The sequence below is a fragment of the Doryrhamphus excisus genome, linkage group LG8, assembly GCF_037039965.1.
Source record: "Doryrhamphus excisus strain RoL-2023G ecotype Guam linkage group LG8, RoL_Dexc_Guam_v1.1, whole genome shotgun sequence".
Lineage (NCBI taxonomy): Eukaryota > Metazoa > Chordata > Actinopteri > Syngnathiformes > Syngnathidae > Doryrhamphus > Doryrhamphus excisus.
This window is the reverse complement of record NC_136364.1, coordinates 13,208,597-13,231,835: the sequence shown is the minus strand read 5'-3', so window position 1 is coordinate 13,231,835 and position 23,239 is coordinate 13,208,597. Positions and strand designations below refer to the sequence as shown.

The window sequence follows — 23,239 nt, the reverse complement described above, 5'->3', positions numbered from 1 at the left end:
TCCACAATATCACTGTTAACTGAATCATGCTGAGCGGATGGGAGGAGACGTAGGAGGAGGTGGAAGGAGGAGTTGCAGGAAGTACACTAGGTGTGTGAACTGCTTCTTCGGGCGTTACCTGCAGACAGACGCTGTCCTCCTTCCATGTTGCAGCTATAAATAAACTGTTGCTCCTCTTCTGCGAGAAACTGCTTCAGATGTTTTTGTGGTGTTTGGGGGATTATGTGCAGCCTTATAACCCTGGTCCTTCCACTGAAGTCTAAGCCTCTTACAGGACCGAAATGGATGGATGTGCACCCCCAACCCCGCTTAGTCACATCTACAGTGACGTGCGCCTCAGAAAAGGGAAATACTATGTAACATCTGTTAGTGGCTATCATGTGGATAACACCAAAAGAGCTGTTCATAATTCACCGTGTTTTTTCACGGTTTGCTTAACATGCAGGATGCAGTACGACTCATAAAAAGCAGTTATACATCACAAAAATGTTGTGCAATGTCACAGTTTTTTGTGTTATTGAAAGTCAAGCACAGTGGCAATTTTTTTCCATGAAAACCAAAGCAATTTACCCCATCGGACATAAGGTCAATCAGACCCAAAAATATTAGCAAAAAATACATTTCAAAAACAGTATTTCTTGTTTTACACAGATAACTTCAAAATATTTAAAAAAAATTATAAATGACACAGCATCTTTTTACTTGAGTCTTTCCTTGTAGTCAATCATCTTTCTCACCTTCTTCATCAAATCACTGGCACTTGCAACTTTATTTGACCCCATGGCAGGTTATTTAGCAGTCACACTCAATTAAAGAATGCACAGACAGTGAGTCAGTCATGCATAATGTGCTTTGTTTGGGCACTCGCATCCACGGAACGTTGCAGCATAGAGCAAATCCACCATTTTGTTAAGTGCATCATTGTAATTTGGTGCAAATTTTTGCTGAAAAACATTTGTCAGGATTGTATAGCCTCTTTGAGGTTACCATGGCAATGACAGAAATGTTATTCTCTTTTATTAAAAGCCAGTGTCACATCATATTGACTACAAAAGTAGAATTTTATTGTATAAAAGATGTGGGCCGTGGCTGTAGGCAACTTCACAAGATGGCAGTAACTGCATCTGAAGTATCACGAGCCCCGCATGCAGTTGGTAGGTTCCGTTGCGGCTGTGTTATGCAATATGCTCATAGATTCATTCATTCATTCATTCATTTTCGACCGCTTATCCTCACGAGGGTTACGGGGGTGCTGGAGCCTATCCCAGCTGTCTTCAGGCGAGAGGCGGGGTACACCCTGGACTGGTCACCAGCCAATCACAGTGGCTCGTAGATTTTATGTAATACATTTCTGAGACTTTCTACTTGCTCATGCACTCCAAATCATTATTAATAAAGCAAGGTCAATTTTAGCATTTCTTTTTGTTTCATCATGGTATTTTTGTGTGTTTTTTTTTTCAGATGCTGCTGTTCCCTGGCCAACCGCCATCCCAGTCTGGTCGTTACTCGGTGTCCATGAGCGGGGAGCTGACCATCACTGACATCCACCCGGAGGACTCGGGGTTCTATATCTGCCAGGCTATCAGTGTTGCAGGAAGCGTGCTGAGTAAGGCTCTGCTGGAAGTAGAGGGAGGTGCGTTGGAGCAGACCCATTTAATTGTACCATGAGTGTGCCGGAGAAGTTTGTTCTTCATTGCATATTAATGGCATATTAATAGAAAATGCAATTATAGACCTCATGCTGGATGAGCAATTCATGTCAGCCTTCTTGGTAATAGCTCTTAACTTCTCATTCTTTAAATTTCATTAGCTGCATTTTTTTCTTCATATCAAACCATCCTCACTGCTCCCCTCATAATAATAATAAGATCCTTCTCTGATAGGGCCGTCAGGCCGGATCCCGCCAATTATCCGCCAAGGCCCGGCCAATCAGACAGTGTCTCGGGGTGCAACAGCTCACCTGCACTGCCACGTCATCGGAGGACCCTCGGTAAAGATTTCCTGGGAGAAGAACGGAGAAGGAGTTGAGGGGAATAAAGCCCGTCAGACCTTGGTGGAGAATGGTACTTTGGAAATTCGAGACATCCAGGTGAGCTACAGTAAGGAAGGATACTGATGGGAAGAACGAGAACATTTTTTCTATTCATAAGTATTTATTTAAGACATGATGCTGAGGGTTTTTGGAGTTTTACATGTATATTAGTTTAGAGATTTAGTCTGCGTCACCGTGCTAATCATGTCGACATGCATGTCTATATACGGACCATGATTCTTTCCATTTCCCTTTAGCTTTGTGTCCACTCAGCCCACGTCGCTATTCATTATAAATTCCAATTTGCTTGAGAACATCACGACTGAGTTTGAAAGACCCGTCTCTCTGAGGTTGCCCATATCGCTCCATTGCAATTATGTGCTCACGCGGTGTATAATTGTCATGGTAATGAAGGTTTCTTGTTTGCAAATGCTAATGTGTCGGGCTTTGATGGAAGAGGAGTCAGTATCGCTGCCATAACCCCACCTGGAGGTCGGCGAGGCAGCATCCTTTATCCCTAATTGACTGGAGATAGACAATTAATCATCTGACTGCCTTTTAATTAAATCGCCTACTTATTTTCTTCCCCGGTCTTGGCGGCTCGGCTGTGTTGTGCTGCAAACTTGGAGCATTAATGTTTGCTCCATTGCACTAGTAGCTGGAGAGAGAGTGAGAGAGAGGGATGGGGGTGCGGGGGGGGATCTGCCATGGCAATGTGCTCAATGGAACAGAAGAGATGCATTAGTGTGCCACTGAGAGGTTGACAAGGGAGTAAAACGGAAAAAAAAGAGTGGAAATGGAGATGACGAGTCAGGGACTAAAAATATTTACCCCGCTGATGCCCTCGACGCACCATCAATATTTTAACGGCAGTTGAAGTCATCTAAAGAAGTTCACCTGCCTGCACGCTGTGCTGCTGTCAGCCAAGGTCATCACTGCAGAGCATGTTCTGGATTTTTGCAGCACAGCGCAGCAGTGCAGGGTGGGGGGCGGGGCAGGGGGGACAACCAGAGTCATGATAGCAACAGCACAGTGTGCTTTTTACCCATTGGAATGATGACACTATCACCTCATAGTACTGCATGTAGAACTAACACCAGAATACTACATTGTCACTACATTTATTGGTCAAAAAGGTGAAAAAGAATCATAGGTCCCTTTTAAGACCTTTGGGTAAATACTGATGAGGCGAAAGTTGAACCTTTTGGAAGGTGTGTACTACATCTGCCCTAAAAGAAATGCATTAAAAAAAAGAACCAACAGAAGAACCAACAGTAAAATATGATGGTGGTAGTGTGATGGTTGTTTGTTGCTTCAACTCTTCACAATCACATACAAGTATCACAAGATCTTGTCTTTGGCACATGATCAACAAACCGGACAGTATTTTGGACACAAGCTAAGGCAAAATTTTAGCAAAGATGTTGGATGTTAACCGAAAAAAGCTTTAACCTGGGCGTTAACTGACATACGACTGTATATAAGCATGTTGTAATTTTGCTTAAATGAAACATTTTCAAGCATAAAAATGGCTACTTTGTGGAAATTGACTTGCGACCAGGCCTGGAACCAATTAACCGTTATAAATGAGGGATTACCTAATAACCATGTAATACTGTAGCGATGGTTAGAGTTAGTTGCTCTTTATTTGGGCAGGTGGTGGCCACAAAGGAACTTGCAATGAGCTTTTCATCACAACAGAAACAGCAGGAGATCATGACTCAACATAACAGTCTGACTCAGTGTCATAGAAGAAATAACACTGTAATCATCACACAGCAAGCTAACAAGGAGACTCAGAGTACGAGTGGAGGAGAATTAACACCTACTAAGTCTAAGCATGTACTTTGAACAGTTATTTACCAAACAAGTGCCGCAAGGCATGCTGAAGGTCCAGCTTGTCAAGTCTGGCGCAGATTTTCATGCAATTCTTCATGAGTTGCCTGCACCTGGGACGAGTGAAATGTTTGGGAACATCCCCCAAACATGGACTGGTTCTCTTCCGACAGTCCGCTCTTGAGCCTTTTTAACCTTTTGGGCCTCCGCAAATGCACTTAAGTTATGGACACTGCGATGAACTACTACTACTACTACTACTGCTACTTCAACTACTACTACTAATACTACTACTTTGTCTACTACTACTACTACTACTTCGACTACTACTTCAACTACTACTACTTCAACTACTACTACTATTATTACTTTGACTACTACTACTACTACTTCTACTTTGACTACTACTACTACTTCTACTTTGACTACTACTACTACTTTGTCAACTACTACTTCGACTAGTACTTCAACTACTACTACTACTACTACTATGTTGTCTACTACTACCACCACTTCGACTACTACTACTACTTTGACTACTACTACTTCTACTACTACTACGACGACAACTACTTTGTCTACGACTACTACTACTACTTTGTCTACAACTTCGACTACTACTCTGTCTACAACTACTAGTACTACTACTTCGACTACTACTCTGTCTACAACTACTAGTACTACTACTAGTACTTCGTTTTCTACTACTACTTTGACTACTACTACTTTGACTACTACTACTACTTTGACTACTACTACTTCGACTACTACTACTACTACTACTCCTACTACGACTACTACTTTGTCTACAACTACTACTACTACTACTACTACTTTGTCTACAACTACTACTACTTTGTCTACAACAACTACTACTACTACTACTTTGTCTACAACAACTACTTCGACTACTACTCTGTCTACAACTTCTAGTACTACGACTACTACTACTACTACTACTACTTTGACTACTACTACTACTTCAACTACTACTACTACTTTGTCTACAACTACTACTACTACTTTGTCTACAACTACTACTACTACTTTGTCTACAACTACTACTACTACTACTACTACTTTGTCTACAACAACTACTACTACTACTTCGACTACTACTCTGTCTACAACTACTAGTACTACTACTACTACTACTACTACTACTTCGTTTTCTACTACTACTTTGACTATTACTACTTTGACTACTACTACTACTTCAACTACTACTACTTCGACTACTACTACTACTTCTACTACAACTACAGCCTGTTTTGTGAATGATTTTAAAATGTTGCAGCATTTGTTCTCAAAGCTCCCCTCCCCCCCATTTTTCCACGTTCGTTTACTATTTTCCACAGGAAGCAGACTCCGGCATGTACACGTGTGTGGCTTCCAGCCCCACCGGGGAATCGAGCTGGAGCGGGATGCTGACTGTCAGAGGTACTCACACCCAACCTCTCTCTGTACACTCGGTCTTTATGTCACGCTTCACACTCACTCGGCGTGGTGCTGCAAAGTCCCGAGGACCACTTGGGCTGCAAAATATTTGACCGCAGCTTCCTCACCAGAAGGTGGGGTCTCCTCCATGTCCAGAATGTCTGAGTTCATCCAGCTGCCAGGGCCCCCGCAGAAACCCGTGGTGACTGACGTCACCAGAAACAGCGTCACCCTCACTTGGCAGTCCAACCCGCACGAGGGCGGGGCCGCCGTCACCTCCTACATTATTGAAGCCTTCAGGTACGTACCTTGTTGCCAACCGTGTGCATTCATTCGTGTACACCAAAAATGAAAATAATGGTCAAAGATCCTCTATATGACCAGAGTGCTAATCTATTTTTACGAATCCACTGCAAAACGGCAGTTAAAGAGTGTCTGTATGACCAGCAAATATAATGGTCAAAGATCCTTCACCAAAGTTCCTCTATATGATAGGTGTGCACTGCTCTTTTGTAGGACCTCCTGTGAAAATGATGGTCAAAGATCCTCTACATAACAGAGCTCTCTTAAGCACCGACTGCAATATGCAAGTCAAAGATCCTTTTCATGGCAGGAGTGTTCCACTGTTTTCAGGAATCTACTGCAAACATGATAGTCAAAGATCCTAACTGAAAATGCGAAAATGCAGGTCAAAGATGCTCAATATGACGAGAATCCTGTAGTATTATTAGGAATCTTCTTCAAAAAGGTAGTCAAACCCAAGTTTTGACCTGCTTACGGTATGTTGTGACCAGTCGGTGTTGATCGAAATGGAGTCCAGGAAGTTTTGATTAATATGTCACTTTTTGGTGATTTTGACTTTTACAAAAACTGGAATGTTCCAAATGGTTTTTGACTATTAAGGCTTATCGAGTTTATCGAGTTTTTTTAACTGATATTTTGATTCAGCACTTTGCTCAAATTTTATCCCCAAAAATGATCTCTCTTTATTTTAGTCATACCCACTCTGTCAGCATCTGTGTTAATCTGTAATTTCCCCCATTGAAGCCGCCCCTTTTCATCTTGAATCCCTTTACATTTTACCACCGACTCATTTCTGCTGTAAAGCTACAGTCTCATGGGAAGGCATGACTCCCCCGGCCCAGCCTGAGGAGGTCCAACAACCAACCAGCGAGACAGGCACTGAGTGCAAGAGAAGACAATTATTGCAGCGGTCACATGGACACTTCTATCCTGTCCTTGTTGCTGAGCTCAGACTGTGCCGCTCGCTCCACCAGCGGCCAGAGTCTTAATCACTGGCCATTTGATTAGGTACACCTGCAGACTGTCAGGAGATGATGATGCAGTGCAATCCTATGCAGAGTGTATGAAACTATTTCAAATGGACTTCAAGAGGAATCGGTGATGGTGTCAAATTATCTTACCATATTCAGCTTAGATATGAGAAGGAATAAATATAGTCATTTTCCTGTCCTAGAGCTGCAACCGAATCCAAAAACGTCATGCTTGTCGCCGGTGGCTGTTGAGAAGTTGATGATTGTGCAAAGTTTTTTGCACTAGCTTTTTTTAATGTGTAGTTCAGCATTTCAGGATGCACACAATTGTGTGCCGACATCTGGGAGTCTTCTTGTTGCTCTTCCTTGGCTTTATCAAGGGGAGGAAATTACACTCCTCATTGTCATCCTTTAAGTTATGTCAGGACAGAATATGGAAACCATCCAGGTCTGGATGGCACTGATTGAATTATTGAATCAACAAATCAAAACAAGAATATATGATTGTATGCAACTTGTCGGATTATTTTTAAAAAAAATTAAATGATCCATGTTATCATCTAAGTCAGGCTGGAAGGAACCAACGCCATGACCTTGTTATCCAAAGATACTGGGACAACAAAGTCAAGCTCGTCAGATAACAACACTGTGGACAACACTGTGGACAACACTGTGAAGAACACTGTGAAGAACACTGTGAAGAACACTGTGAAGAACACTGTGAAGAACACTGTGAACAACAACACTGTGAACAACAACACTGTGAACAACAACACTGTGAACAACAACACTGTGAACAACAACACTGAACAACAACACTGCGAACAACAACACTGCGAACAACAACACTGTGAACAACAACACTGCGAACAACAACACTGCGAACAACAACACTGCGAACAACAACACTGCGAACAACACTGCGAACAACACTGCGGACAACAATGCGAACAACACTGTGAACAACAATGTGAACAACAATGTGACCATGACCTCATGAAGTGGCGTCTATTTAAAGTGTTGCATGTAGAATGATTGGTGTCAGCAAATATCTTCTTGATGAACCTTTAGATGTGTCAACTTTTGAATTTCACCTGCTGTCAGCACGTTTGTGGAAAGTCACCGTAAGCACTTTCTTTTCATTCTCCACAGCCAATCGGTGGGCAGCACCTGGCAGACGGTGGCCGACCAAGTAAGGCAAGAGCGGCACACCGTTGTGCGACTCTTCCCCAACACGGTTTACCTTTTTATCGTTCGAGCCGTCAACTCATACGGCCTGAGTGACCCCAGCCCGATATCAGAGCCTGTCAGGACGCAGGGTGAGTGACATTGGATGGCGACTAGATGGGAGGTCATTAGGCAGATTTTGTGTGTTGTCATTCAATCCATTGAGAACTGATAACATTTTGGGGGTGATCCAAAGTTTCAAATTCAGGATTTTCCCAAAATCTACCCTTTTCCCTAAAGCTAATACCTGCGACTACGACTGCCACATTTCTCAACCCATCAAGACGTGCCAATATTAAACTGTTCAACACCTTCCGAACATTCACGCTACCTACAATATAATATGCTCAAACAAAAAATTCAAAAAATTCACACATTTTCCCTAAAACTGCTCTTACCGACTAGTACTTCCACATTTCCCGCAAAATGCCTTTGATCCAAACATTTCTAGCTACTTCCATATTTCTGTAACAATTCAGACCTTCCCAGAGTTAAAAGTCTTTGCTCATTCGAGACATTTAGCCTCCCTGTTATGTTGTGCTATTACGCTGTTATCCAATGTTAGCATGCTAGCATTTTTAGCCATTTTCATAGGTAGTCACTCATATAAAGACTGAGCACTATTTTTCTAGGTGTTAGCATGCTAGCATTTTTAGCCATTTTCATAGGTAGTCACTCATATAAAGACTCAGCACTATTTTTCTAGGTGTTAGCATGCTAGCATTTTTAGCCATTTTCATAGGTAGTCACTCATATAAAGACTCAGCACTATTTTTCTAGGTGTTAGCATGCTAGCATTTTTAGCCATTTTCATATAAATAATATAATAATATATAATAATATATCACTCATATAAAGACTCACCTAACATTAGCACATTATCATTGCTAGCATTCTAGCATTAGTGTAGTAGCATTCGTAGTTGTTTTCATAGCTATGCTAAGCTAATATGGTAATGTTAACATGCTAACAAGAAAATAGCATTTGAGCTGTTTTGATAGGTAGACTATTATATAAACACTATCATACTAGCTGTTAGCTTGGTGGTGTTAGCTGTTGCTTGGTGGAGATCTGCACTCTCCAAGTATTGGAATGTACTATATGCACTTACTTTTTCAACTAATAATAGGCCATAGTCGACCACGAAACAGCAACAATTAATTCATTGATTGATGTTTGAAAAAACGCAATATGGTGAGGGAGGGATGTTGGAACCGTAATGTAGCAAGGGTTGACTGTGGCTCTCGTGCTATGTTCACTTACATCCCGTGCATCACCTGAGGGTTAGCCTCCCTTGTCCTTAAAACAGCATTGTTATTTGCCCAATTTCTTTAATCGTCCATGCAGGAAATTAACAATTATTTTTAAATTCAAATTATATGGAAGAAAATATTAAGGAAAGTGTGTTTTTCCACATGGATATCTTTAGCAAATGTATTCTCCTGATCCATACTCCATGTCCACCAATTCATGGATTGCAGTCTTGAGTCTAGCTCCAACCTATTGCGACTCTAATGAGAAATGCCACAGTGTAGTCTGTGTACTCTTATCAGTTGGGGCTTTTTCCACTTGAAAACTGGTACCACAGGAATCTTTAAGAAAAAAGCAGATGCTTTGGACACATCAGTGGGGGACAACAAGGGTCTCCTGTATTTGCTTTTCAGTAAGGACACAGTTGACTGGGCACAAGAAGCGGACCGCAGCAGCACAGTGGAAATTGCAGAGTGTGTTTATTTTGGTCATTTCTAGCAGTGTATCGTCAAATATACGTGAGATAGTACCCAGTGGTAGCTGCAATAGGAAAGTAGGTACTTTGCAGGGGAAAAGGTGTTTTATTCAGATGCATTCTCAACTTTTGACCTATTGAACTATTTGACCTGCGTACTGCCTGGTGAAAACCTGGCTCAACATTTTATAACAACAACTTGCTTTCTCCGTGTTTTCTTTCCCCAAGTCATGTTGGATGTCATCCAAAGTTCACCGTTTCTCTGACTGCATGGTGTGTTGTGTGTTTTCCAGATGGTAGTCCACCAGAAACTGGTGTGGACCACAGACAGGTGCAGAGGGAATTAAGCGAGGCGTCAGTCTACCTGCAGAAACCCATCGTTCTGTCTCCCACCAGTGCCAAGATTTTTTGGAGTGTAAGTTTGCCCACAGAGGAAATATGTTCTTTCCAAAGCTGACATGCTGAGTGTGGAGGATCCGCTAATCTCCTACAAAACTCCACCATAAACAGATGACTTGCCTCTTTTGCCCCCCATCGTTTAATCTGCTTTGCTGACTTTCTGCAGGTCGGCCGTCATTCGCGCTATGTTCAGGGTTACCGCGTGTTTTACCGCACCATCGGCAGTCCGTGGTCGGTCCAGGATGTGGAAGTCGCATCGGAGCACAGCACCATCTTAATAGATCTGCTCAGCAACACAGAATACGAGGTCAAGATACGGCCTTATTTCAATGAGCTGCAGGGGCACGACAGCCTCATTGTGCTGCTGCACACCCCGGAGGAAGGTATGATTGGGGATGACACCAGTAGCAACAATGTGCACGCTTGATAGTTCAAATACCACTTTTACCCGTGAAGAATTATACCGACACTATTCATTTCTTATCACTGCAGTGTTGAGCGCAGCGCCACAGGCTGTGTCCGTGGTGCAGCTCACCAACAGCTCCAGTATCAGCGTGTCCTGGGAGCCGCCGCCTCATAACGCGCAGAGCGGCATCATCCGGGAGTACAAGGTAATCGAGAAGCATGAGTCTTCCTGCAATGCTTGTTTCTGCAATAAACGCGACAATATTTCACCGCCAAGTCATAGCTTCACAGGATTAGGATACCATACTATCGATCTTATTTTCCAAGGGAAATTTTGTAGTACAATGTGACCTGCAGTGGTGAGACATTGTCTTCTCTTTGTGGCTCACTTTTCTCCAGCAGATATATGCAGCTGTGCGTCACACCCCCCGCTCGATGACAACGTCGCCCATGGCACCACATGGCGCATACCTCGTAGTGCCGTAGCCATAGTAGCTCATAATGCGAGGTGCATTCATGAACATCGGGTCAATGCATTTTTTATTGTGTCCAGGCAAAGACACGCAAAGTCTTAGGGCTTAAACTTGGGTCGTGCCAGGAGTGAACAAAGGCAATTGAAGAGAAAAGGCTAGGATTCTGGAGAATCGAATCAAAGTCACTCTTATTGCAAATGTTGATCTGAAATCTGTAGAAGATGACAACATCAAACTAGCAGTAGGGATTTGGAAAGGGGTTGAGTGAGCCAAAATCTACACACAGTCACTTCCTGTTCAGTCCAAAGTAAGCTTTTAAAAAATACGCGCTGTAGGTTGAAAACGCTTTTGTGGTAAATTTACACAATGGTTAGATTTAATTATGTCGATAATCGCTCATTTCGATGTCCGAGGTATAAATGGCTTCTACTGTATATTCCTACCAGCCGCAGAATATCAGCCAATAGGCCGCAAGGCTAACTGGGGTTGTCCGGTATACGTTATGTAACTTGACTGACTTCTTGGCCAATCCACATTGATACCACTGTCTGCACATATCACAGGAGCTGGAAAAACACGAAACGGGACAATCATTCCTTACTGCAGCTTTAACGCACACAGTCCTTGGCACCGGCTGTGGTCTGTAAGAAGAAAGCGGAACAAATTGTTCTGCTAATCCACCTTTGCTCGGCTTCCTCCCAAATCTGCAGTCTATATTCTTGCATTACACAATTAGCGATTACTCACGGCCTCTTATCGACTGCCAGTGCGCGGCGTTGTCATCCCATTCTCAGCTCCGCTGTCCCTGTCATCTCTGTCTGATGAAACACAGCGTTCCGATTATCCGTCTCAGAGTGTGAGCGCTGATGACTCATTTTTTTCAGGCTGCTTTTCCAGGACTGACGGGGAAAAAAACACTGTTGAAATGCAGCAGAGTTCTTTTTGTTTTGATTCATTCCGGCCGTGTGTGAGACGTCTGATCAGGATCAGCCTGGAGCGAGGGCCCCTTTTAATGCCTTTTACAGTTGGTTTGCTAGTAAAGACTTGGCCAGGTTGATAAAGACTTTTTTCCCATTCTTATTTATTCACACCAGGAGCATCAAATCTCTAGTTTCCAGTCCTGAGGGCTATGGAACAAAACCGTCAAGTGGTACACCCATAAAATGTCTGTGGATCCCATGGATCCCAGTATTCGACAGTCAGACAAAATGTTTAGTAATTGGACATGTCATTATGTGTATCGGTGTTTCAGAAGATGACATAAGTAATGTTTTTAATGTATTTGCTTGGTTTGACTTATAAAAAGTAGATATAAATTAAATACATCAATGAAAGTAGAAATAAAAAATGACTATAAAGTGTGTAAAATCATGAAAAATACAAATAAATAATGAGTTCAACAAAAGTGTAACAAAAAATAACAACAAATAAATAGAAATGACTTAAATAAAAGTAATTCACGACTGAATGACCACTGCTTAGCAACTAGCTCAGGTCAGCTGGGATAGGCTCCATCCTCTGCGTCATCCGACGTACAGTCAGGTCTAACCAAGCTGTCTTCAGGTATGGTGTGTAACCAGCAGCCTGGATCAGGAGCACCACATCAACCGAACAGTGGATGGCGCTGTCCTGTCAATCCTGCTGAATGACCTGCTGCCCGATGTCCGCTACGCCGTCACGGTGGCCGCCGTCACCAGCCTTGGTGTGGGTGCACCAAGCCCACCGGTCGACCTTCTTCTCAGTGAGTTAAACTTTGAGACGAATGAGACGTCCTCTATTGCTTCAGGGATGTCCACTCACTCTCTGGTCATCCATCAGCTCTGCCAGGGGTTCACACCTTAACGCCCGTGAGGAACGACCAGGGCGGCGATGTCAGCATTTCGGAGCAGATCACCATCGTCATGCGGCAGCCGGCCTTCATCGCCGGGCTTGGCATGGCCGCCTGGCTTGCTCTGATGGGCCTCGCCGCTTGGTTCTACTGCCGCCACCGCAGGAGGAAGCAGCTGGGCCACTACACCACCTCCTTCGCATACACCCCAGCAGGTAAGCCCCCGACTCCGACTGGTTTCAGCAAAATGACAGTCGCTGTGTTTTGCTGTTGAAGAAGTCAACTCAGGTTCAACCCTCAAATGTGACACTTTTGATTTGGTGGCAGATGGGGGGGCGGGTGGGGTGGGGGGTCGCTGTCAAAAACTTATGACTTTCAGTTTTCAGTCAGCTTCTGGTGCGCTCTGTCATCTGAGCTGAAACAGAAGAAGAAGAAAAGGCAGTTTGACATAAATGATCCCAACTAGTGAAAAGGTTTTATTGCATCTCGAGGGAGACGCCAGGAAGGGATGCGTTCACTTCCACTTTTCCCAATGCTTTATCTCATTCTCAGGTAATTAAAATGTTTTTGTCTCCGGGTGGATCGAGACATAGCGAGAATTTAGAACACGCCCTTTGACACACGACACAACGTCTGTTGTCTTGAAGAAGAGACTTTCATCGGCTGTTATTTTATTGGCCTGTGGCGCAGTCTACAACATTTGACAATCATCAGTAATCTTGGAAGAATAAAGTCAAAACATTAACAGGAAAAACTTGTAATCTACACAGACTGTTGTACTTGAATAATGTAGCAATATTAGGAGGAAAATATCATCCTTTTATTCGCATAAAGTTGAAATATTCAAGTCATAATATTAGGAGAATATTAGGAGGTTGCAGAGAAAGTTAGAATGTTACCAGAATAAAGTCCAAATATTATACAATAAAATAATACAATAATAATACTGTATAGTCCTGTATCATATTAGTGAGGTCTTCAGTGGCCAAATGGGGTTCTTGGTACATGGAAAGTATTATATAAAATAAATAAAAAACAACAACAAGCAGAAATGAACAAAAACAGCTGTAATTTGTAATATTATGAAGGAAAATAATGTCATTTTAGTCCAAATATTATAGGAATACAATAATAATCATAATTAGGGGAAGAAACAGCCCTTTTACCTCATGCTTTCTGTTGCTAAGCTATCACTACACACCAACAAAAGTTCAAGTATTCTAAAAATATAATCAACAAAAGCAATATTAATAATACCCATCCATGTTTTTCCTCCAGTTGGCTTTGCTCATGGGGAAGGATCTGGAATCATGAATGGAGGGTAAGCTGAGCAACTTTTTTTTTGCAGTAATGTTCGCTTACTGGTCATCAGGTACATGGCATCATGTACCCTCACTGGTCACCAGGTACACAACGTCATGTAGGCTTAAGACTCACGGTGCAACTAAAAATAACACAACATATAACACAAGAGGAAGATTATGTTGGTATTGAACAAATGCTGACTCACTTATATACATGAAAAACAATATTATTTTAAATTGACTTGTAACCCGCAAAGCATGCTGGGTAACTGTAAGTGTGGTGTGAGCTTCCGAACATGCGTTGCAGGTTATCGGTGAACATAAAATAATATAGTTTTACATGTACTATATTGGTGTCAGCGTCAAGTTCAATACCTGTGTGGACTGTGTTATTTTTGGTTGCACCGTGAGTGAGATAGGCATTTGGGTTGATGATATGTGAGCAAGGATGTAAAAGCAAGCTGATTCAAATGTTTCAGACTTTTTCACACCATTGTATCCTTTCCAGTCCGAGCATGTTGGGATCAAACATGGGCAACTTCCCCTGGCTGGCCGACTCGTGGCCCACACCGAACCTGATGCACGCCAGCAAAGACTCCATCAACTGCTGCTCTGGCAAACTGGACTCAGATAAATACTGCAATGGTAAGAGAGTGTTGAAGGAAAGACCCCCACGTTACACGATGATCGTCATGTTTAGCCCCACCTCCCGCTTTGCACTCAGCTGTCGGTATCGCCAATTACCACCCGGAGAAACACAACGAGAGTCCCATCTACAGCACCATCAACACAGCGGCGGAGGAGGACCTGCTGACCTACTACGACACCTACTCCAGTACCTCTTACAACCAGGGTCCTGACCCGTACAGCAGCAACCTGGCGCTGTCCGACGGTGGCCTCGTGGGTCTGGAGGAGGACCTGGATCAGTGGACAATCCGGTCTGGCTGTTCTACGTCTGAGTACGCCAAACTTCAGTACTCCAAGAAAAACAACGGTACATAACTTTGTTCAAATTTACCTAGTACATGTACCATAGAAGTACTGCATATATATTCTTTGTCAAATTTTTGTCTTTTATTAATATTTATTTTCATAAGACACCTAATTTTATTTACTTTATAACTGTAATATTTTCACTTTATAACTGTAATATTTTCACTTTATAACTGCAATATTTTCACTTTATAACCGTAATATTTTGACTTTATAACCACAATATTTTCACTTTATAACCGTAATATTTTCACTTTATAACTGTAATATTTTGACTTTATAACTGCAATATTTTCACTTTATAACCATAATATTTTGACTTTATAACTAATATTTTCACTTTATAACTGCAATATTTTCACTTTATAACCATAATATTTTGACTTTATAACCGTAATAGTTTCACTTTATAACTGTAATATTTTCACTTTATAACTGTAATATTTTCATTTTATAACCGTAATATTTTCACTTTATAACTGTAATATTTTGACTTTATAACCATAATATTTTCACTTTCCCCAAAGAATATCCCCAAATATTACGTTATTTTGTTTTGTTTGTCACATTCCGACTGAAAAAAACAAACCTTGATGCTACTAAAATGTTATTTTACACCATATTACATTATTGTTGTAAAATTGCAACTTTTTGTTTGTTAATCACAACTAAAGCTTTTTCTTGCATAATTGCTGCATGTTCCCCCATTTTTGCTGCCATTTTTAGTTTTCTTGTTAAATTTTTTTTTATTTTTTAAATCAGGACAGTACAATTATTAATTCTATTAATCAACATATGAGCACAAGCATCGCAGATACCAGAATTACAAATTCTGATCTGGTTTTGGCTCTTTGCTTCTGTATAAAACCTGTAATTTTGGGGGGGTAGACCATTCAGGCAGACATCCAATAATTAATAATGGAATTAAAGGTTTCTTTCCCACTTTGTCTGTGCGTAGATAAAGCGCTAAAGCAAAGATCTAGCGGTTCTGTGTTCAAGTCCACGCCGCTCACCTGGGTGGACGTGCTGTCGCTCCCCCTCCCGGCCAACAAGGATGGAAGTCACCCAAAGGCAGATGAAGGGGAGCAGCACAGGTGAGACGTGACAGCTATCAATGTAAATATGATTTTTCACAACCACGGCGTCTGACTTGACTCTAATTAAGAACCTTTGGATGGGAGTTCAACTGTCGATCGAGTGCAGAGCCAGCCAGCCGGCCGGGCTGCCAAGCGGAGTTTTGGACTCTGGGGGTTTAGCAAATTAACAAAAGTCGTGGCTGCAGGCAGCAAGCAGATTGCGCTGTGTGGTTGGGGAGGACGGTGGGGGGGTGGGCGTCTTCTCTAACAGGTTCTGACAGCTTGGATTGCAGACGTAGCGACGTGGGATCGGACGGCTGCTCTGACCATGCCACGTCTTTCCTAATGACATTAACCGCAATCTGACAGCATGAATTAACTCTCTGATTTCACGACATGTCCATCATTTAATTGGGCCTGTCGGCACCGCCGTGACTACCAGTCACGCTGGTGTTTCTGGTCCAGCGGTTCTACCTTAAAGTCTGGTTACCTCTGCTAAGTACGGACGTGTAGCATCCACTAAAATAAGACATTTGCTCTATAGTACACTTGCATCATAGCCAGGTTCTTCCGTAATGTGCACATCTGACACCTACAGGGCTGGAGTGGAACAGCATTGCTCCTTTTTAAATCAGAAAATGCACCAGCAAGGTAAAGACGACTATGGGGGTGTTATTTATGTCTAGAGGGCTCTAATAAAGTTACAAATTGTTACAAGTTGTTTTTTTATATTCTAACTACAAAATCTTTCATTGATGAATAAGAAATCCTACTTTGTGGAAATTGATGTACCGCGGTGGGGTCTGGAGCTGGTGAACCGTGATCAAGGAGGGACTGTTGATGATTTTTATTCATTAAGCCAATTAATTGCAAAGAGACAGCACTTCCTCAAGCAATTTGAGGTTTGCTGCAGACGCTCCCTGTGCGAATCAAGCTTTACCAATGTAGGGCTTTCTAACAATAAATGGCCTAATTACGGATAGCATAAGCACAAACTGGCGGGGTTTTCCCAAAAATCAGCAAATTTGCGTGGGTGGGAATGCTAAATCGCGACACAGTGAAGAAGATGCAGTGGAAGTAGGTTCGGAATAATTTCCACTTGCCTTTAGGACACACACTCATGCTGCTGTCACTTGCGCTTGCCCTCATCCAGCTGCGGGGAGGAAGATGACGACTGGTGTCCCCCGCTGCCCGCCAGAACCTACCTAATGGACACCCCTAAAGAGGAGCCCCCAATCAGGGGCCTGCCGCCGAAACCAGGCCAGCTGTCATACTCGGACACGCTGCGGCCCAACGGCAGTCTGCGGCTGCAGCACATGGACCTGGTGGCCCGTCACCACTCCCAGTTTTCCCAGTCCAACCCGGATCTATTCACCAAGACTTCAGATGCCGCTGAGGTGTACCGCAGCAGCCAATGGGGCGATAGCCTCTGCAAAGGTCAGTTTGAATCCGGGCTGTCTTCTTCTTCTTCGTAGGCAGCGCACTGGAACACAACGTCATTAGTCATTTTGTTAGCATGTGGCCCGGCAGAAATGACTTGCACATGGAAATCATGTCAGATTTATTTCCAAGTCCGTCTCTGCGCCTTTAGTTTCTCTTCAGTTCCTGGAGGGTGATAAACACACTTTCTTGTCAGGACAATCTCCTTCTCCGGCCGGCGATTTGAGCCCTGCGGCCCAAGCACACAGATCCAGGAGTAAGAAAAAAGTCCCCAAGGATGGACAACTCAGACGTGAGCTGCACCACCACGCAGGTATGACGCACGCTCAGGCTTTCTTTTAATTGCAGGGAAACGAGGAACACTGTCATCTCTTTGAGTCTGGTTTGTGGAAGTCAGACCCTGACACTGAAATCTAGCTTTAAACTCGTAATTTGTCATTCATTCATTAATTTTCACGGGGGTGCTGGAGTCTATCCCAGCTGTCTTCGGCGCGAGAAGGCAGGATACACCCTGGACTGGTGGCCAGCCAATCCCAGGGCACATATAGACAAACAACCATTCACACTCACATTCATACCTATGGACAATTTGGAGTCGCCAATTAACCTAGCATGTTTTTGGAATGGGGGAGGAAACCGGAGAAAACCCACGCATGCACGGGGAGAACATGCAAACTCCACACAGAGATGGCCGAGGGTGGAATTGAACTCTAGTCTCCTAGCTCCAAGGTCTTCGCGCTAACCACTCGATCGCCGTGCAGCCTGGCGCCCACAACCATGAGTTTAACTGGGCATTTGTCACTATATTTTCATAACTTCCCATAGGAAATCATTTCAATCCAATTCCTCTCATCAAGACACCCGGAAATATGAACAGATATACTGTACTGATATACTGTAAGATTTAAATTAACATGCAAAATACCGATAAATGACAAATGAACTATGACAAATGGCCTGTGCTTTCTGAGTGTGTCGTCATGGTGATGTGAAGGTGCGTATATATAAAAATAGTAAACAGCAACCTCATAATTTCATTTGTTCACTTATTATATCATACAGCGACCCTGAACTTGCAATCATGGAAAAAAAAAGACTTCAGTTGATTTGTTCACTCTAATGCCGTTACGATTAAAGGTACATTTGTTTTTACAAACATATGACAACTACAATAGCTTGGAAGGGTGTAATGTAAGCGCTTATATTGAGCCCTTTCCCTTGTTTTCATGATAATAACCAAAATCACTTAAAGGGGACCCATTATGATCATTTTCCACCCTTTGTATGGACTTGTGGGCTCCTATAGAGCAGCTACACACAATAACCTGCACAGAAAGTTTTCTAGATCTTCCACAATCTGCACCTATCCCAGCTGGATTTCCTTGTATTTCCGAAACGGTCTAATTTATTCCGCCCCCCCCCGGCACGCCCACCCATGCTCTCACAGCAATAGTCGGACATCTCGATTTAAGAAGCATATTTCCCATGAAGAACTGTCCACCCCCATTTATATTAAAGCAGGATCTTTCCATCTAGAGCTGCCCCCTCCTCCAGCGCCTCCCCCTGTCGACAACCCCATGCAGCTCCTGGGCGACGTTCCGACCCGAAACGACGGCAGCGACTCGCCCGGTTCTCCCCAGGGGAGAGGAGGGACAAAGTGGTCATCGCAGGGTAGGAGGTTACGTCTTATTGGCATCAACACAACAAAAGAACGCTTCCTTTCCCAGCAATACAACAGCTGCAGCTTTTAATATGATTGGACGACAAATCCCCATCGGTTTCATTGTCGCATGCGTTGCTCATCGTGGCTGGGGGGGGGGGTGTCTGTTTGCAGTCTGCTGCATCACTTAGGTTTTAACCTATATAAACACAGCCGCAGCTATTCTCTGATCCTCTTGTCATCTGCAGATGAGAATGTAATCCAGTACGGGCCGTCCCACCAGATGTCAGGCTGTGGGTCGCTGGGTGGCGTCTTGACCAGGAGGAGGGACGAGGTAACGGGTAGAAAAGTAACAAAAACAGAAACACCCACAACCACAGCAAAACCCGCAGCGAAAAATGAAACAGCTGTTATTTTACAAGAATAAAGTCAAAATATGAAGAGAAAAATGTTGTAATTAAAAAAATATTATGGGGAAACCTAACATATCATTTCAGTAGCATAATGCTGGATAGGCAAGTCATTTTTATGTCAAATTCATTCATTTTCACTTTTCACAACTGAATTTTTAAACATTATTTTGCTTGTCAATTTTTCTTCAATTAAATTTACAGCAGAATTTAATTTTTTACGCTGAAGTTTTATTTGCATTGATTTTTTTACACATTTTTTAAAATCACATTTTAACAACAAAAATTTGTTCGCTGAAATTTTCAAAATATTTTTTTTTATGCAGTGATTTTTTTTAATTTGCATTGAATGTTTTTATACTATAAACAGAATTTTAAAACACTGTATTTTAACTACCAGAATTTTTCAATATTCTTATTTTGCTTGTGTATTTTTAGTAGGCATGTCCGATAATTATCGGCCAAAAAATTTTATCAACCTGAGCTTCGGAACAAGGTGGAGGAAAAAGAATGATTTCATTCTGTTTAGATAAAAATATTAATGCAATTTTGACATTTCCGCCTAGCAACAAGAACCAGCATTAATTAATGACAGTATCCTCACATTATTTTATGTTTTGTTTCCTTCCAGAACCTCATGTGAGAGATTTCCCTACGGCCTGCTTCCATCCTGGTGAACCCGGGTTCGCTCTTACATAAAAACCGAAAGCTTTTCCATTAAAACGTCCCATCTTCAGTCCACGACATCATTTCACCACTCCGACAGTGTTTCCACCACCTGTCCAAGAAAAAAGTGTACAGACGGATCAGCTTGTGTTTTTATCTGCATGTCTGCAACCTTCCTTCCTCCGGCTACTCGACCAATCGTGTGCTCGCTGTTGCTGCACCGGGATGACACACGCACTCTTCCCGCTCAGCCTTCCTCTGATGCCATTTTTACGGCTAAATGCTGTGTCAACATGCACAATCTGGATGATCTGTGTGCCAAAGTCTGGAGGCTGCGTCACTTACACGTTCCAATCGTCTGCTGCTATTTCAACCCAAACCTTGACTTGCCGGTGTCCATTACTGCATTATAGAGACACCCGTGACGCTATCGTGAGACAACAGCGGCCACTACTGTCTAACATGGGAATTACAGCCCCCCGGCACATTGTTTTCACGTGAACTGATGATGATGGTGATCAAATACAGGAAAAAATTAAGCAAAATAATTTTAAACGATATTTCACTTTTTATATTAATTAATAAACATTTTAATACATTATGTTGACTTTTTATTAATTAATTGATGTAATATTTATTTCATTTTATACAATTTAAAAATGTCTTGCATATTGTTTCTTTCACCTCCTGAGACCCAGAAAACATAAGGTTGCATTTTCTTAGGTCAGCACAACAGCTTTATTTTTGCACCGTGTTTCACATTGGGAAGAAGTCTGTGAAAGGCTTGTCCCAGGGGGCGAAAAAAAACAAGTCAGTTGCGTAATGTCCCTTATTTATTGTCTTTCATATTTGACCTGGTTGATTTCAACGATCTTGTAAGCGTGTTACTGTTCCTCCGTGTAAATAGACATCCTTACTTTTTTATTATCAGCGATGTTACTAAATAGTACGATGGAGTATTTGGGACACTTTGAAAAAAACTTATCAGAGATTTCGAGAACAAAGTCGTAAATTTACAAGAAAAAAAGTTTCAATATGGCCTTTGCCCAAGTCTCTAGCCCAAGACCCTTTTCATAGCTGTCTCAGGCAATGCTTGTTACAACAGAGTATTCAAATAATCAGAGATTTTAAGAATAAAGTAAAAAGTTGTAATATTTTGTGAATAAATTCTGTACATTTACAAGAATACAGTCCTATACTTACATGAAAAAAACTTTCTTACAGGCATTGCCTGAGACAGTTATGACAGTATTCTCCATAATATGACCATTTTACTGTACAAATTTATTCCTGTACATTTTCTCATGAATTAATGGCTTTATTCTCATAATATCACAATTTTTTTCTCACACATTTTCAACTTCATTCTTGTAATATTACAACTTCTGTCTTGTAAATTTACGATTTTTTTTCTTATACATTTACAATTTCATTGTTAAAAAAAGTTTTTTCTCGTAAATTATGTGTTTTATGCTCATACATTTTCATTTTTAAACTTTTTTATCGTAAATTTACAAATTTTTCTTGTACATTTATAACTTTATTCTCTGAAATTTTCCAATATTTTCTTGTAAATTGAAATCTTTATTCTCATAATATTACAACGGGTTTTTTTTCTTTATTCTCAAAATCTCAGGCATTGCCTGAGACAGCTCTGAAAAGGAAAGAACTAAGGTAATCTTACAGCTTTAATTTAAGCTTTAACTAAAAAATGTATGACTCCATGCCGGAAATTTCAGATGAGTATTTTTCCCAGTGGTCTAATACTCCACGGTAGAAAAACAAAGAGTATTTTTGGGCAATGAAAGTGAAAATGGCAGATATTGTACAGCAGATTCTTGAATGTATCTTGGGTTTTATCTGGGTCGTGTTGTGTTGGAAGAGGCTGAAAACGCTAAACTCGTGCGTGTGTGTGTGTGAGAGGGAGAGAGTGTATAGGAGTTCATGCACGTGTGTGTGTGTAGTGTTGGTGTGTGTTCATGTTGTCATTTTTCACCTCTGTATGAGTGTACCGTGGTTTGTTTCATTGAGATTTTTTAAAAATAATGAATAAAAGACAACATGGATGAAAAATGTTTATTAAGAACCTTATTTTCCTGTGTAGATGTAGATATAACTTTATATTCGTAATGGGTCATGCGTTTTACAAAGAAGTTCTCTCGCCTGGCATCGGGGAGAAGGCTCTGCACCAGGGGTGCTCACACTTTTTCAGCATGCGAGCTACTTTTAAAATGACCGAGTCAAAATGATCTACCCACTACAAAAATGCAAAACATCTATTTATTTTCAAATGTATTGAGGATTATTTGTACGTACAATGTATGTTGATGTACCTTACATAACCAAACGAGCCAATATTGCAAAACACACATAATTAACTATTAACATTTTTTGTAATTACCTGAGTTTACTTTGATGACTTGCACTGAATTGAATCAGCAGGGATGCATAGTCCGGACAGTAGCTGCTGATAGCCAGGTTAGCCAGGCAAACGCACTTCGAAAAAGACATTGTGAAAAAAAAGTCCACCTCCCATTCCGTATGGAAGTGATATGTTTTTGCCTTTTTACTTGGTCCAGCTACTTCACTCATTTTAGTGACCATAAACTTTAGCGAGGGCTTAAAATCTGACGCGATTCGCCGACTAGCTTAGCACTTTGCATCGTTGTTTACGCATGAGCGGTGACCTAAAGGTCAAAATTCAGTTGTCATCTGACTGGTTGTCCTGTATGTCAATCAAGTAACGGGGATGGATGATAGGCTGACATCGTAAGTTCTGCTGCACTTAGAGACGTTGTTTGATTGGATTGGTCACCCGAAGGGCAACATTCAGTTGTCATCTGAATGGCTGCCCTGTATATCAATCAAGTGACGGCATTGATGCTAGGATGATATTTTTTTAATGTCACGCCGCGATCGACCAGCGATCGACCAGTACCACCTTCGCGATCGACCGGTAGATCGCGATCGACTTAATGAGCACCCCTGCTCTGCAGCATCCGCTGTAGGATGACCAGGTTCAGAGACAGCTACTTCCCCCTGGCCATCAGACT

The 23,239-nt window shown here is 41.9% G+C and overlaps 1 protein-coding gene across 4 annotated transcripts in view; it reads left to right on the top strand.

The window, feature by feature from the left end:
- Nucleotides 1-22,550, top strand: part of LOC131134488 (roundabout homolog 2) — a 55,025-nt gene extending 32,475 nt beyond the window's left edge. The window contains exons 7-25 of one of the 4 annotated variants that reach the window (XM_078792865.1): nucleotides 1,462-1,633; nucleotides 1,884-2,089; nucleotides 5,227-5,308; nucleotides 5,440-5,605; nucleotides 7,732-7,898; nucleotides 9,826-9,947; nucleotides 10,098-10,314; nucleotides 10,424-10,542; nucleotides 12,373-12,550; nucleotides 12,628-12,852; nucleotides 13,916-13,958; nucleotides 14,450-14,586; nucleotides 14,666-14,935; nucleotides 15,893-16,028; nucleotides 17,164-17,447; nucleotides 17,647-17,763; nucleotides 18,972-19,121; nucleotides 19,359-19,444; nucleotides 20,152-22,550. In XM_078792865.1, coding sequence (XP_078648991.1) covers nucleotides 1,462-1,633; nucleotides 1,884-2,089; nucleotides 5,227-5,308; nucleotides 5,440-5,605; nucleotides 7,732-7,898; nucleotides 9,826-9,947; nucleotides 10,098-10,314; nucleotides 10,424-10,542; nucleotides 12,373-12,550; nucleotides 12,628-12,852; nucleotides 13,916-13,958; nucleotides 14,450-14,586; nucleotides 14,666-14,935; nucleotides 15,893-16,028; nucleotides 17,164-17,447; nucleotides 17,647-17,763; nucleotides 18,972-19,121; nucleotides 19,359-19,444; nucleotides 20,152-20,163 — 2,889 coding nt within the window. In that variant the 3' untranslated portion in view covers nucleotides 20,164-22,550. Of the gene's footprint in view, nucleotides 1-1,461; nucleotides 1,634-1,883; nucleotides 2,090-5,226; nucleotides 5,309-5,436; nucleotides 5,606-7,731; nucleotides 7,899-9,825; nucleotides 9,948-10,097; nucleotides 10,315-10,423; nucleotides 10,543-12,372; nucleotides 12,551-12,627; nucleotides 12,853-13,915; nucleotides 13,959-14,449; nucleotides 14,587-14,665; nucleotides 14,936-15,892; nucleotides 16,029-17,163; nucleotides 17,448-17,646; nucleotides 17,764-18,971; nucleotides 19,122-19,358; nucleotides 19,445-20,151 lie in introns of all 4 variants that reach the window. The other 3 variants (XM_078792863.1, XM_058079838.2, XM_078792866.1) reach the window with 3 other exon arrangements.
- Nucleotides 22,551-23,239: the final 689 nt, after the last annotated feature.